Source organism: Callionymus lyra, chromosome 4 (genome assembly GCF_982586985.1).
Source record: "Callionymus lyra chromosome 4, fCalLyr1.hap1.1, whole genome shotgun sequence".
Lineage (NCBI taxonomy): Eukaryota > Metazoa > Chordata > Actinopteri > Syngnathiformes > Callionymidae > Callionymus > Callionymus lyra.
In genome coordinates, this window is record NC_141821.1 from 30,578,718 (window position 1) to 30,592,546 (window position 13,829).

The following is a 13,829-nucleotide window of genomic DNA, read 5'->3' on the forward strand; positions in this document are numbered from 1 at the left end:
GTCACCTTTTCCTGAACGTGAAATCTGAGCCCTACTAGAGGAGACACTTGAGAAGATGTGCAGGTGTGCGCTGACCCTGATCCATGTGGGATTGAAAATAGATCCCCCCTCTTGTTTACAAGGAAACCCACCCCGCTCTTCTTCTCAGCTTTCTAAAGGAATTTCCCCCAAAATGAAATCCTTGTTAATTGGTAGTAAATGAGATTTACTCTGTGTGTTCGAACTGGAAAACAAAATTCTAAATATTAGTCAAAGAATTTAAATTCACAATTGGCTACTCATCAGATCTATGACTCTTCCACTGTTTTGCTCTGACTTCGATTTGATATTAAATAAATGGTTAAATACTGGACAAAAACAAAATAAAGAAATTCCTATTAAATAGAGTTCTTAAGTAAAGCTTTACTTCCGTCTAGATGAAACACTACATAAGTGCTTCAACAGCCGTCTTGGAAAAATTCGCAGCTCAAGTGAACATTGTTTCTTTTATTATATGATTCATATAAACTTTTCAAAATATTTAAAACAATTCTTCAACCATATTGATACTCTAGAGATGACCTGGACTTCCTGCTCACTGGGGGTAACATGCGACCCTTTGACCGACCTTTAAGGGCCCCGTCCTGATTGTTATTATCAAATACTTGTTCATCTCTGTAATAGTATTTTGTTTAATTAGTCATATTTGTGTGTATTTCTTATCCAGCAAATTAAATTAGAAAAGAATTCATCAGAAACATATTAGATCCAAAGTGCTATTATGATTCACACGTAAATAAAACGTATATTAAAATAAATAATGTAAAATTGATAAACTTTCTTTCCAATATCCTTACTAATGATATATTTATTCTTCTTTTTTGATGTAATAATAACACTGTTCATCCTTATTTTTATATTTCCTTTGTTGTAGTATGTTTTTGAAAAACAATTTCGATCAACATCTTTCACAACTCAAGAATGGTGCATCTCATTGGTAAACACAATCAAAGTAATGAAAAAATGAAGCGTATTATTGAGCCTCAAGAGAAGCAGTACAGACCTTGGGAGGACAAACAAAATTCAATCGTGATCGCCCAGAGCAACAGACCTAATACCAGGACTCAAACATTAGTAAATATTTAATGTATCACAGCTGATGTTCACCACACAACAGCCGTGTGGGACAAAATAAACCTGACGATTCTTAACAGATATGACGACGGATTACATTTCACATATGAAACTGATGCCATAGATTTGAGTGCACGGTAATGCTGGAAAGAAAAGGTTGTGAGTACAAGTACAGAGTGAGCCACAGAAGCAATAAGTTGATAGCTTCTGTGGGGGGTTATGAAAATAATAAGTGCTTACCTGCTGGAGGCCAGGACTCTAATAAGAAATGTAATATTGCTAAATTGCGAAAATACGTCATTAAAGCCGGAGTAAGAGCTCTTTACTTCAAAATATACTGTTCAAACCTAAATATGGTGAACACTACATGTGGAAGAAGTTGATTCTGAACGTGATTCTCAATGGCTTAGAATGAGGTGCCACATGGTGTGGTTGCATTACGTTCTCTAGTTCTGCCAAACCACTTCTAATTTATCTTCCTTAAACTGTCCTGGTCCTGTCATGTGAGCATGAGTAGCAGGTATGTGGGGAACTGAAGTGGTGATGAGTATTTTCCTTCCTATCTGTACTTCCTGGTATAAAGAAAATCTAGCATGAGGTCAAGGGGACCTGTATCTACATAATGCAGTTCATCATTAATTCAAAGTCAGTAAAGAACAAACACAATAAACTCCAACAATGAAACGATTTTGATGAACCTAGAATGTGACAGATGTGCAGAAACACAAATGATGCGTGCAGCTGTGTGGTAATTTTTGGCAGAAGTGGAAGGGAAACCGACTAAGAGAGTGCTAAGTGTGAGCTATTAGCTTTGGACTTGGTTTGCTAGTTAGGCTAAGTGGTGCTCCGAAACAGATGGCATGAGATACACTCACATACACCCAGAACAGTCTCATGGAATCCGGACAAAATAAATCAGTGAGTTTCTTCCATTATCTTTAACCTCAAAACCTTTATTCTGTCTCCAAAACACCTTTTGTTATTATTATCCGGTTGTTCTACTTCGTCGATTAAGTGTCAATACTGAATGTTTTGGGCTGCGAAACCAATTAAATCTGCTTCTTTCATCTGTCTTAGGTATTCTTCTTTTCTCATAACCCAGGGAGAAATAATAACTTTGCTTTTTGTGTCCTGTAAACCTGAGTCTATTAAATTCTAAATTGAAAGGTCCAACATGTCTTCAGACTCCTTCCACCAGAACCTACACACCTGTTCAGCAGGTTAGGCTCATACCAACAGCTGAGACTGATCTACTGTCTATTGAGTATGATGGTAAAATTGATTTGTTTTAGGGTTTTTTTCAGTCCTGTCCAAGCAACAACTGATTATTTTTTGGGTGATATGAATAGTGGCCCGGTGGCCAATTAATACTTGTGGCCGGCTGGATTATCGACTCGAAATCTAAGTAGATCAAGGTTCATGTTGATATAGTGACCAAGACAAATGTCAGCCTTTAAGATAAGCTAGGGAAGATTTGGATGTCGGAGTAAAACTTATGTTGAAGGAAAATATTTAGTTTGGTGAAGAAGGACAAAATCAGTAAAATTGTAATTAATTGCACCTTAGAGAATTAATAAATCTTACCTCCTGTTTGGTACAGAAATACCTCGATCATTGCAGGATATCCAATCCACAATCGAGGAAAAATATCTCTACAAAAATGCAGTTCTTTACTTTTCAAACACGTTCCAAAAATGTTATTTACTCTTTGTATTAACCCTGAATAGTGACATTACAAAGCCCCATTGTTTACCCTGTGGGTAGCAAACAGTGATTGACCCTTTTTCAGCTGCTGCAGTAAGAGCGTCTTCCTTCCCTGTGGCCAATTCTACTTCATCAACCAACTAGTATCTTTATTATGAGTAAATAAAATGAATGAATTACGACATGGTTAAACGAACAAGCAGAGCAGAAGAAACATCGAGTGATGTGCAGTAGAGTGTGAACAAAGCGTGTAATAACTGCTGAACAGGGTCATGTAGATAACAAATAGATAAGTTTATATAATATCACTATCATCAGACCTTCTCATGACTTCTCAGATTATTGCTAGCAATTACAAACCATTGTTTTTTAATAAACACGATTTTCAAATCAGCAGTCAGACATTCCCTTCCAAAAACATTCATAGTGTTACGGTTGGATACAACTATACCGCTCCAGGTTCATGAAACACTATCATTTTTCTGTCTTATGACATCTGGTGATGTTTCATGATACATTAGCATTGGGTTAATGATGTTTCATGATACATTAGCATTGGGTTGATAATGTTTCATGATACATTAGCACTGGGTTGATAATGTTTCTTGATACATTAGCATTGGGTTGATAATGTTTCTTGATACATTAGCATTGGGTTGATAATGTTTCATGATACATTAGCACTGGGTTGATAATGTTTCTTGATACATTAGCATTGGGTTGATAATGTTTCATGATACATTAGCACTAGGTTGATAATGTTTCTTGATACATTAGCATTTGGTTCTTAATGTTTCATGATACATTATCATTAGGTTGATAATGTTTCATGATGCATTAGCATTGGGTTGATAATGTTTCCTGATACATTAGCATTGGGTTAATGATGTTTCTTGATACATTAGCATTGGGTTGATAATGTTTCATGATACATTATCATTGGGTTGATGATGTTTCATGATACATTAGCATTAGGTTGATAATGTTTCATGATGCATTAGCATTGGGTTGATAATGTTTCCTGATACATTAGCATTGGATTAATGATGTTTCTTGATACATTAGCATTGGGTTGATAATGTTTCATGATACATAATCATTGAGTTGATGATGTTTCATGATACATTAGCATTGGGTTGATAATGTTTCTTAACGTACAGATCTCACTAGGTGATGATTTTATTATTTATTGGTTCACAGTTGAAAGTTATAGAGCACAGAGTGGGATTTAAAGCCCCATGAGCTGTTTCATTGAACCTCATCCACACATCAGTATGAATCAATTTGTTCTCATTTTCTAAAACCACCAATAAAAAAAGTGTTATGAGCATCTACTGTAGCCTAGATTCCCACGTTACTTAGTTTCTAAATCTACCTCTCATTTCAAGTATGTTCTCCATTAGAGATGCTGTCAAATTAACCTGAGAGTTTACTCAACAAGACTCCACATGTGCTCTGACTGATCTTGTTCAGATTACACTTTCATACTAGAGGCATAAGGGAGAATAGATTACAGGAAATGTGCTGCAGGTTCTGCGCCACCACATGAAAACAGATCTAGGGAATCTAACTTTGTCAGAAATTACTCTCATTAATCTAGAATCGGATTCAAACAGGCAGACAAGACGTTACAGGAATTCAAGTGGACTCGGCCTACCTTTAACGTGACCTTTTACCTGTTATCAATGCTGTACCTACATGTTTGCGTTGATCTGAAGCGTTTTGAATAATCAGTCATCTTTAAGCTACATCCATTTTTTCAGCAAACATAAAACCAGCTGATCTCAGCAAACTGGCTGGAAATGTCAAACTAACACAATTGTTGAGTCAGCAAAACTGAGTCACTTCTAAAAAAAAAGGGATACATTTTGAAAACTTCCTCTATAACTATTAATAACTATTTAAAAATATCAAATGTCCAATTTAACGAAAAAGAAACAAGCATAAAACCATCATGTAGATTTATGTATATTATTAATGTACGTCATTAGTAGTTTTTCCTCTCTTGATAAAAACTGAAGACTTTAAACGTGATAACAATAAAGAACTTTATGAAGTTGTATCAGTTTATAGATGACCAGCTTTACCATCACAAGTACACTGCTACTTACCACATAGTAGAAGTGCATGTCCAGGGTCAAAGGTCGCTGCTGTGTGACGGCCGGCAGAAAGAGTGCGGGTCCATCCAACAGAGGCATCGGTGGAAGAGAGTCCAAACACTCCAATTAATGAGGACCAGCGTGGGCTCCTCTCTCTGAGCCCCTCTGAACGCTCCCTCGCTCCTCTTGGCTGCACTCGACGGGACTCCTCCCACCTCTCTCCTCCTACCAGCCCTCCTTCCACAGATCCTGCCTCACTTCCTCTGTTTCCGCTGCAATTAATTCTGCACCGTTTGTTTACCTTCTCTCATCATGTCTATATTTGTATGAAGCGCTCATCAGCTTTTGGTTGTCAAGTTGGTCTTATAATCATCATCAGAATTTTGACACAGACCGGCTAGATTGTTGTCTCTCTTTCTGTGACAGCCACCTGACTGTGTGTGTGGTGACTTTGTTAATACACATTATAACAATAAATCGTCTCCCCTCAGTCTTCAGCTTTGTTCTTAAATATATATATATAAATATATATATATAAATATATCTTATAAATATATCTTATATAAATATATTTTTTATTTAAACAGCCTTTGTCCACACAAATGTTATATATTTCATATAATATATTATTGCTACATATATATGTGGGTTTTTTCATATGTAGTGTCGGACAGGCTTCACTGGCAGATAAAACACGCCCCCTGATAAAGGACTATAAAAAGACATTTTCAGGGATAAGTAATAACCCTGTTGACAGACCCTCCTGCTCTACTGTCTGGCAGGTACAATGCAAACATTCTCTGGAGCCCTCAGTTTAATTACAGCCCTCACGGATCCAGGTGTCCATGTTTAACTTGTAAAAGGTTCATAAAATGATGATTAAGAGAACAAAACCTTCATTGTGTTGTCCTGGGTTTTTTTTTCCAGACTACAACTACACTAGTTTATTGATGCGGAATCTTCAGACATAAATCACTTTCTTTGATCAAAAACTAAGGAAGAATTTAACCATTTACTTCTGCACGCTTGTTCGGATAAATTAATGATCTTGTTCATGTTCTGAACCATTGATGGGGTAGATACTATTTTTAATAAAAAATAAATGTCTAGTTCCAAATCAAATGTTCCGTTTGTCCAATCATGTTACTTAAATCGATCGGGACTTATTATAATATATATTTTTAACACGTATCTCCATTATTTATCTATGTATTTACTTGTTTTGATTGTTGATTTTTTTAATTTGGCGCTTGAAGCAGGTAATAATAAATATACCAATCTTATCCACTAGAGAGCAGTGCTTGGCAAATCGCTGGAGTTGGTGCGCGCGGGCATACGCGTGCGTGTACTATATATATGTGTGTGTGTGTGTGTGTGTGTGCGTCTTTAACTAATTCAAACATTTAAAAAAAACCTTCCTAAAGTGGACGCAGTAATGACTATTTAAATGTAAGACACGCACTCACGCAAACACACACGCGTGCACTTTCCTTTTATAGATTCAAAACACGTAGTTAATTTGACGTTGAGTTTACAAACTTGAGAAGCTCTCATTAGTCTTTAGACAATTAAGCGAGTGCACGCGCGCACGCACACACACGCACACACACACAGAGTCTCGGGACAGGTCATTATGTGAGTTTGCTTTCACAGTGTGTTCAGGGAATCATTAAAACAGCATCTTCTCTGCAGCAAAACAAATGGGTGCTCCAACATTGAATCTAATGGCTGCTCTTGCTCGCCACACACTTTGAATGTGTTCAGTTTAGTTCTGTTGCAAGACCATCAGGGGATTTAATAACTGACAGCGTTTAAACTTGATTTTTGTTGAAACTATTTTCATTTATGAATAAAGAAGGAAGTCCCACTCACTTATCATCTGCTAATCTTTTGACACGCTGACTGGTTTGACTGACATTATCTACTTTATTGTTTACTTTATTGGTTTGAGGAACCAATAAAGTGAATCTATTGTTCAGACGGATGAAAAAGACTTGGGTCTGGACCTTCTTTCTTCTTCTATCCTGAAAGTGAACCCCGGGATTTAAGCAACGATGAAGTCATCTGGCAGATGTTGGAGCCAGCCTTTATGTAAAGTTCCCTTCATGCTAAATGTTTGCACATTACATACGTCTTGATGGAATGGAGGACTGGAAGAGTTTATTTCTTCAGGTTACGTAAGCCACTTTAAAGAAAAAATAAGATGGAATGACGCATGTATTGAGTCAAAAAAATAGCAACCTGAGTAACCTGTGAAAGTGAGAGGAAAACCATAGGATTTTCTTTGTCAAGATTGTCCTGGATTTAAATTAATATTATTCCTCAAACATTTGTTGGTTGATTTATTTTAGCATTTCATCGTCACATTATTTGTGGCATTAACATTTGATTACATTGCAATGTCTTACATATACATATAAATAATGTATATCTTTTTGCTATCCCAGAAAATCGAATGTATAAAATAAGCTATTTTATGAACTTCAATAAATAAACAGGATGAGCTATTTATCTTTCTTCCTGTTGCATCCGCACTCACCGGTGTAGAAACTCACTTTGTAAAAGCTGTGTGTTCAGGAAGTCAAAACATGAAAAGTATGGGTAAGCAAGAAAAATAATTTATTTTATGATATAATCATTTCATCACATTGGCATTGCTTCGCTGCAGAGACTCACAGCTACAGACCATCTGATGCGGGAACACAAGAGATTCAATACATATGTGGGTTATTCTTTTAAATACTTTTTTCTCAATTCAGAATAACAAAAATAGAATCGTTCCAATAATTATATCCTTCTCGATGTCTACTTATCTCTGTGACTTTAGCAGCTGCACGTACAGACCCACGATGCAACTCTTCTCCGGCTGGAGTGGCCGTTCTTTTTGATAGAAAAACAAATCTAACCATCTTTGGACAAAATTTGGCGCCACGATTCTTATCTACACTTTGCTATAAAGCTAGACAACAAACGATTATCGAGCGGATTGATCGCATGACTTCCAAAAATATATATAAATGAGTGAACTGAAGGGAAGGTTTAATGGCTGCACATGAATATTAATATTTTTGGGAATTGAACTTCTGAATTTTCTGGAATGTATATTTAGTTTAAACTAGCTTGTCAAACATTGTTTAGGTGCTATAGCGTCTATTGTGTTAAGTTAGGTTTGAAAAAAATCTGATTAAATTTACTTACTCACTTAAATATTCAATTAATTGAAGCGAATTTGACTCCAGAACTGTGAACATTTTAGTGTTTTGTCTCTACAGTGAGAGAGGAGGATCATTTTCAAGTGCTAAGCGCATTAGCTGCTAGAGAGTTATAGTTAACGATGCTATTGCAGCAACTTAAATGATTCAATAATATTGAAGCTCAATGTGGATGTACGTACATATTTACATACACCCACAGCTTGTTATCAACCCCTAAATAGAAAAAAAAGAAGTGCTTTTTAGCAGCAAATAAGGTTAATTCATTATGCTAATAGATTTAGCATTTGTGAAGCTGCTTCATCAAGTGTTAGCATGAGTAGTGGGATGCTATGTGGGCTTATATTATTAATAGTACATATATCATTTTATTATGCAGCCATAACTACAAATGTATCAGATAAATATTAATGTTGGTCAGAGAAGTGCATTTAAGTTCGGCAATAATATTTCACTTTTATAATGTTATTTTAAAAACTCTGATATTGTAATATTTGTTAAAACATGACGGTTCGCCATTAGAATAATTTCTTTTTTCTTGATGAATAAAATATGTATCTGTAGCTTTCCTTTTTTATTAATTTAATTAGATCGTTTTTAATATGAGCTTTGGTGTGAGTTTACAATTCAGTTTAATAATATGTCTTTGCTGTATTGTCACACTATATGTTTACAATAAATAAACAAAAACCTTTTGACCCGATCCAACCATGTATACCTGTACCTTCGCTTGACAGACAGTGTGTGTTTGTTAAACTCCAGAGAGTGCATGTGCGTAAAACAGCACACAAGTCATATCTATCTATGCAAGTTTATCAATAGGTTTTAACAAGATGTTTGTTTTTTTTTACTGGCCAGCTCCTACTTTTTCTCACATATCATCCTGGGAAACTTGCTTCTGCTTTGTGAGGTTTAGTTAAACATCCTGTAATCTTATTGATATTGCTCTAAAAACATTTTGGTCACATTTATGTCACCGAATCTGATAAAATGATTAAAAAAAAAGCATATTTAAAAATAAACATAACACAGTGATGATTTGACTTTGCACCAACACTTCAGTATACAAGGCAAACTAACACAGAGTTTTACAGCTTTTTTTTTTCATTCACTAAATATTTAAAACAAGCATCGCTTCATGACTAGATGGAGATCTGTTTCAAGACCTTTTTCTTTTTCTGTCAGGCTGATGGAACCTGAAAGACAGCGTGTGAAGTATGTTTCTATCCACCGGGGAGCGCTCTGACGCAGCAGAACTCCTCATCCATGCAAAGGGTAAGGTCACTGACGATCCAAAAATAATCCCGGGTGTTTGTTTAAAATCCAAGAGATCCTTGCTTCTACCTTCATCATCATCTTTCACCAACCATCATCCTTAATGGCACAGGGACATGAATATAAAAAGATAGGAAATAAGAGAATGTTTTTTTTGGGAAACTAAGAACAGCATTTTTTTTTACTTAACAGTCATTCATTGACATTCATCCGGTGTCACATCGTCGGTTGAGTGTAGATGCATAGACTGAATGCCTGGATGAGGAAACAGGGCTAAAAAAAAGGCAGCGGAAGGTTAATAGAAACTGGGGGAGGGTGTGGACAGAGGACGGGATGGAGGTGAAAAGAGGATGGTCAGTGACTAGAAGATGCAGCATAGGAGAAGATGGTGGCCAAATATAGAAGAAACAGAAGCTACATGTAAACATGGTGTGATGTGTTTAATTGATTTATTTAAAAAATATAATGGCAGTCTAAACTAAAATGTGTTTTGTACATTTACCTCATCTAATTGGTAGCCCGAGAAGTGTTTGCAGGGCTGGTCTCTATAATCCTTTTTTTTGCAAACCAACAACCAAAAAAAACAGTCTTTGTAGAATCCAAATATATCAACAGAATGACACTGGTGACAAGCACCGGTCCAGACCAAGTCAGAGCAAGATCATTTTGGGACTTTAACTTTATGCCAAAAACCTTATTTCCACTTCTTAACCAAGAATATTACTTTAACTGGACAGATTTTTGGACATCATGAATTCAGAGCTGAGTCAGGGGCAGGAAGGTGATGAAGAAGATATGAAGATGTAATTTGAAGTGCACACACACACACTCACATCATGAACTTGCTCTCTCCAAACACACATTCCTAGGTCCCCTCTGGTCTGCTTTAACAGTCCTAAGGTCCCGTCACTAGGGACCAAAATGGATTTAAAACCCCTGTCTGACAACCAGCCTGCTTCATACTTTCTGCATTGAAACTCCACAGGCTTGATTTTCATTATCTCTGCGCTGTTGTGAACAAACACACACACACACGTGGAAAGATCTGTCCAGCTTGTCTTCCATCCCACCGTTACATTTACATACATTGAGTCATTTCAAGCTGCTCACTCTTTTGTTTGTTTTCTTGTATTTTACAATAATACTGCGATGTGGATGTGTTTGTACAGGGTAGAAACAGTACAGCCCATGAGTGTTTGGCATCCATAACAAAAAATATAGCTCACCCATGGACTAAAAACAGAAACAAAGAATCCTCAGAAACCAATAATAAACATTAAACTGTGTCCTGTAAATGGCCTTCACTGACAAAGAAGACAAGTGCTTACGTTCCTAAATGTCACTTGGAAAGACGCCTCAGTTTTTCGAAGCTCCACGACTGTGTTCAGTGACATTCTCATGGTTTGCAAAAGCCCCAAAGGAATTTATCCCCCAGTATGTCCTGGTGAGGGTCAGTATATCCTATACGTTGTCAGGGTTGACGTTGCCTTTGCAGATCCTTCACCACGAACCAGGATCTGATGTTGCAGTGCTACTTGTTGATTCCGTTGAAATACAAGGTAATATCCAAGCAACTGGTTGTTACACCTTCTAGGTCGGGTGTCGCTCTTCTCTTCGTCGCCTGTTTGTGATCTTTTACAGATTCCAACATTTGTCATCATCAGGGGGTCTGTTGTCATTGATGGTTGGATAAAAGATTGATCCCTTCTTCGTCCCACTGTGCCCTTATCCTCCATTACCATGTTTAAGCACCACAAACTCATGTTTATCTCAGAAAAGATAGCAAGAAGAAATCGATCTCCAGATGAGTTAACTTTATGGTTGGTAAAAATTGGCAAAGACAGGGACAATGAGGCTCCGACCATTGAAATGACCATTTTGTCCAAAGTGTGCTTTAGTTAAATTGGACATTACAAATGGGCAGTCAATAGTTGGAGCCAACTTGGGGAACAGTTGCCGCCCAAGTGGCGCAGTGTAGTTTTCTTGTTTTCAAAACTTCATTGATCATTGGTTTTACCATTTCCTGAAGCCACTTCTCCCTCTGAGCCAGGTAATGTAGCAGACGAGAACTCTGTGACGCGTCGAGCCAGGGGGTTTGTGCTTTTGAGGAGCTCCATGGCGGAGACCCTTGCTCCTCCACCCGAAGACTTGCCTTTCTTCTGGAGCAGAGCCATGAAGTTCTCATTGCGGGAGCTTGATCTCTGACTGCTGCCCAAGGTGAGGTTCCTGTAGTCACTGCAGCTGACCGTGCTGTGCTTTACTGGGGATACCAGACTCTGTCTGCTGCCGAATGAATCGGTTGGCTCTTTGCGACCCAAAACCTTCCGCTTGGACCTGAATTCAGAAAGAGAAAGATATGATATTTATCAAGGCCAATAAAATGTAGCCTCACCAGCAATTATGTTCATCAAGACATTGAGAACCTCATCAACTTCCCATAGCTTTACAGATGGTAACCAAGTTCATCAATCATCAACTTGGTTACACGCCTTTATATGTAAGCTATTGTAAAAGTTGCTTCCTTAAATATTTTAACAATATAAATATAAGGATCAACAAAGTCTGCAGAGGAAATTTAATCCTTACCTGTGTATAATAGTGAACAGGTCTTCTGTTGTGTGCGTTGATGGGGTATCGTTGACTAAGTTATTGTCACTTCCCTCTGTAATATGAAGTGCCGTTGGTTCACCAGCTGTTGAGCAATCTGGTGAAATAGAACATTGACAAACAACAATTAAACCCCAAAACCATTTCTTCTAGTTCAGTTGGTGTCAAAGCACAGGTCCTGTGTTAAATCAACTTTTTTCTACTATCGTTGACTTAAGATGACTTAAGATTTTAAAGTCAGTCAGCTAAACACAATTTTGTATTTCGTTCCTACCTGCTGCAATACCAACACTGGCCATCTTCTCTTCCAAGTCTATGAACGAGGATCTTTGCAACTTCATCATTGGCTCCTTCAAACCATAAGCATCAAAGAGATTATCGTCTTCTTCTTGCATTTGAGGAACACAGGGAATTGGGATGTCCTCTGGTGGGAACTCCAGAGTAGGAGACTGTGGACCGACAGGGCTGTCAGCTGGAGTGGTCTGACGTTCTGAACTACCATTGGAGGGTGCTTGGATGGATGAAGAGATGATTGAGACGTTTGGCTTCTTGGGAACAGGTGGTGGAACCTGGAATGAAACAATAATGTTTGTCATGAAAGCCAATATTGAGTATGACATACAATGATATCTGCCATGATCTCACACCTTGGGTTTCTTCTTGTCAGACAGTTCCGCCAGACAAGAGATTGTCATTCTTGAAGGAAGGGTCTTGCTCTTGTCCTGTAAGTCAACGTTTTCCTGGTTACTACAGGGGGAAGGAAGAGAGCCTCCATCCTCAGGGCCGAGTTTATACTCTTCATCTAATTCAGGTTCCAAAATTGGGTCTTCCAGAAGAGGCTGAGGATCAGGTAGAGGGGGTAGTTCAAAACGAGACTGAACATGGAATCGATGGTCATAAGAAGGTGGAAGAGTGCTGATCGACTCTGCGGATGCTGAGGGACTGATGGATTGAGGAGGAGGTTTTTTGGGCTTAGGCTTTCTCATCACTTTGTAAATGTTGCCCAGGGGCACTGGGCGCTCTGTGGGGGAGCCAGGGGGTGAGTCGATGATGAGAGGAAAAGTGGACGATGGGGGTGTGGACTTGAGGTAAAGGTTAATTGGCCTCTTAGGCAGAGGGGGTTTCATAGCAACTGGTGGTTTGGGTTTTGGTAAAGTTGGTGGTGGGCTTGGATCATGTATGTCCCGTCCATGCTGTTCTTCTTCTATAGTATCTGAAGCTCCATCTGGGCAGTCATCTAAATCCCCCCGAGAGACAGACCGAAGTCGGATAGTCTTCAGCTCATTTTGGGTTACCACAGGTAAAGCTTGGGATGAGCTGGGACTGACTTTTCCAGGTTTAGCAGCTGTTGAGGTGTCAGAATGCCTTCTGCTGGCTTTCTGCTTTGGCTTTATTGATGAAAGCTCCAGATGAATGTTCCCAGGCATTTCAAAAGACAATCTAGATCTGGCCACAGGGTCTTTGGGTGAGGGTAAGGAAGATTTTCTTTCGGGAATCTTCGGGCGCAATTTACACCCAGATGATCCCAATGTTCCTACTGCCCCATGACCCGCATGACTGAGAGGTACCGTTGGAGTAGGAGTTTCTGACTGGCTGGAGTAACCACTTGAAGGAGACATTAGTCCAGGAGGTTTGAAAGGTGAATAAGCCTTGACATCAGATTCAATTAGCAGCTGTGAGGGTGATGTGGCTCTGGAGGTGGCCGGTGAGTCAAGCAACGACTCTGAACTTCCTCTGACTTTCATACACTCAATCACGGTGGTGCCAGTTGCTGTGCTAGAGCCAGATAGAGACCTAATAAAATACATAAGAAAAAGAA

General features: G+C 38.2%; 2 protein-coding genes across 2 annotated transcripts in view; both read right to left on the reverse strand.

Moving 5' to 3' along the window:
- Nucleotides 1-5,081, reverse strand: part of arhgap36 (Rho GTPase activating protein 36) — a 35,209-nt gene extending 30,128 nt beyond the window's left edge. The window contains exon 1 of the mRNA XM_087789687.1: nt 4,929-5,081. Coding sequence (XP_087645813.1) covers nt 4,929-5,015 — 87 coding nt within the window. The 5' untranslated portion in view covers nt 5,016-5,081. The remainder of the gene's footprint in view (nt 1-4,928) is intronic.
- Nucleotides 5,082-7,518: 2,437 nt separating this feature from the next.
- nhsl2 (NHS-like 2) overlaps nt 7,519-13,829 on the reverse strand; it is an 88,503-nt gene continuing 82,192 nt past the window's right edge. Inside the window, exons 7-10 of the mRNA XM_087789689.1 lie at nt 12,658-13,804; nt 12,285-12,579; nt 11,990-12,107; nt 7,519-11,737 (exon numbers count right to left, since the gene is read on the reverse strand). Of these exons, the coding sequence (XP_087645815.1) occupies nt 11,401-11,737; nt 11,990-12,107; nt 12,285-12,579; nt 12,658-13,804 (1,897 nt within the window). The 3' untranslated portion in view covers nt 7,519-11,400. The remainder of the gene's footprint in view (nt 11,738-11,989; nt 12,108-12,284; nt 12,580-12,657; nt 13,805-13,829) is intronic.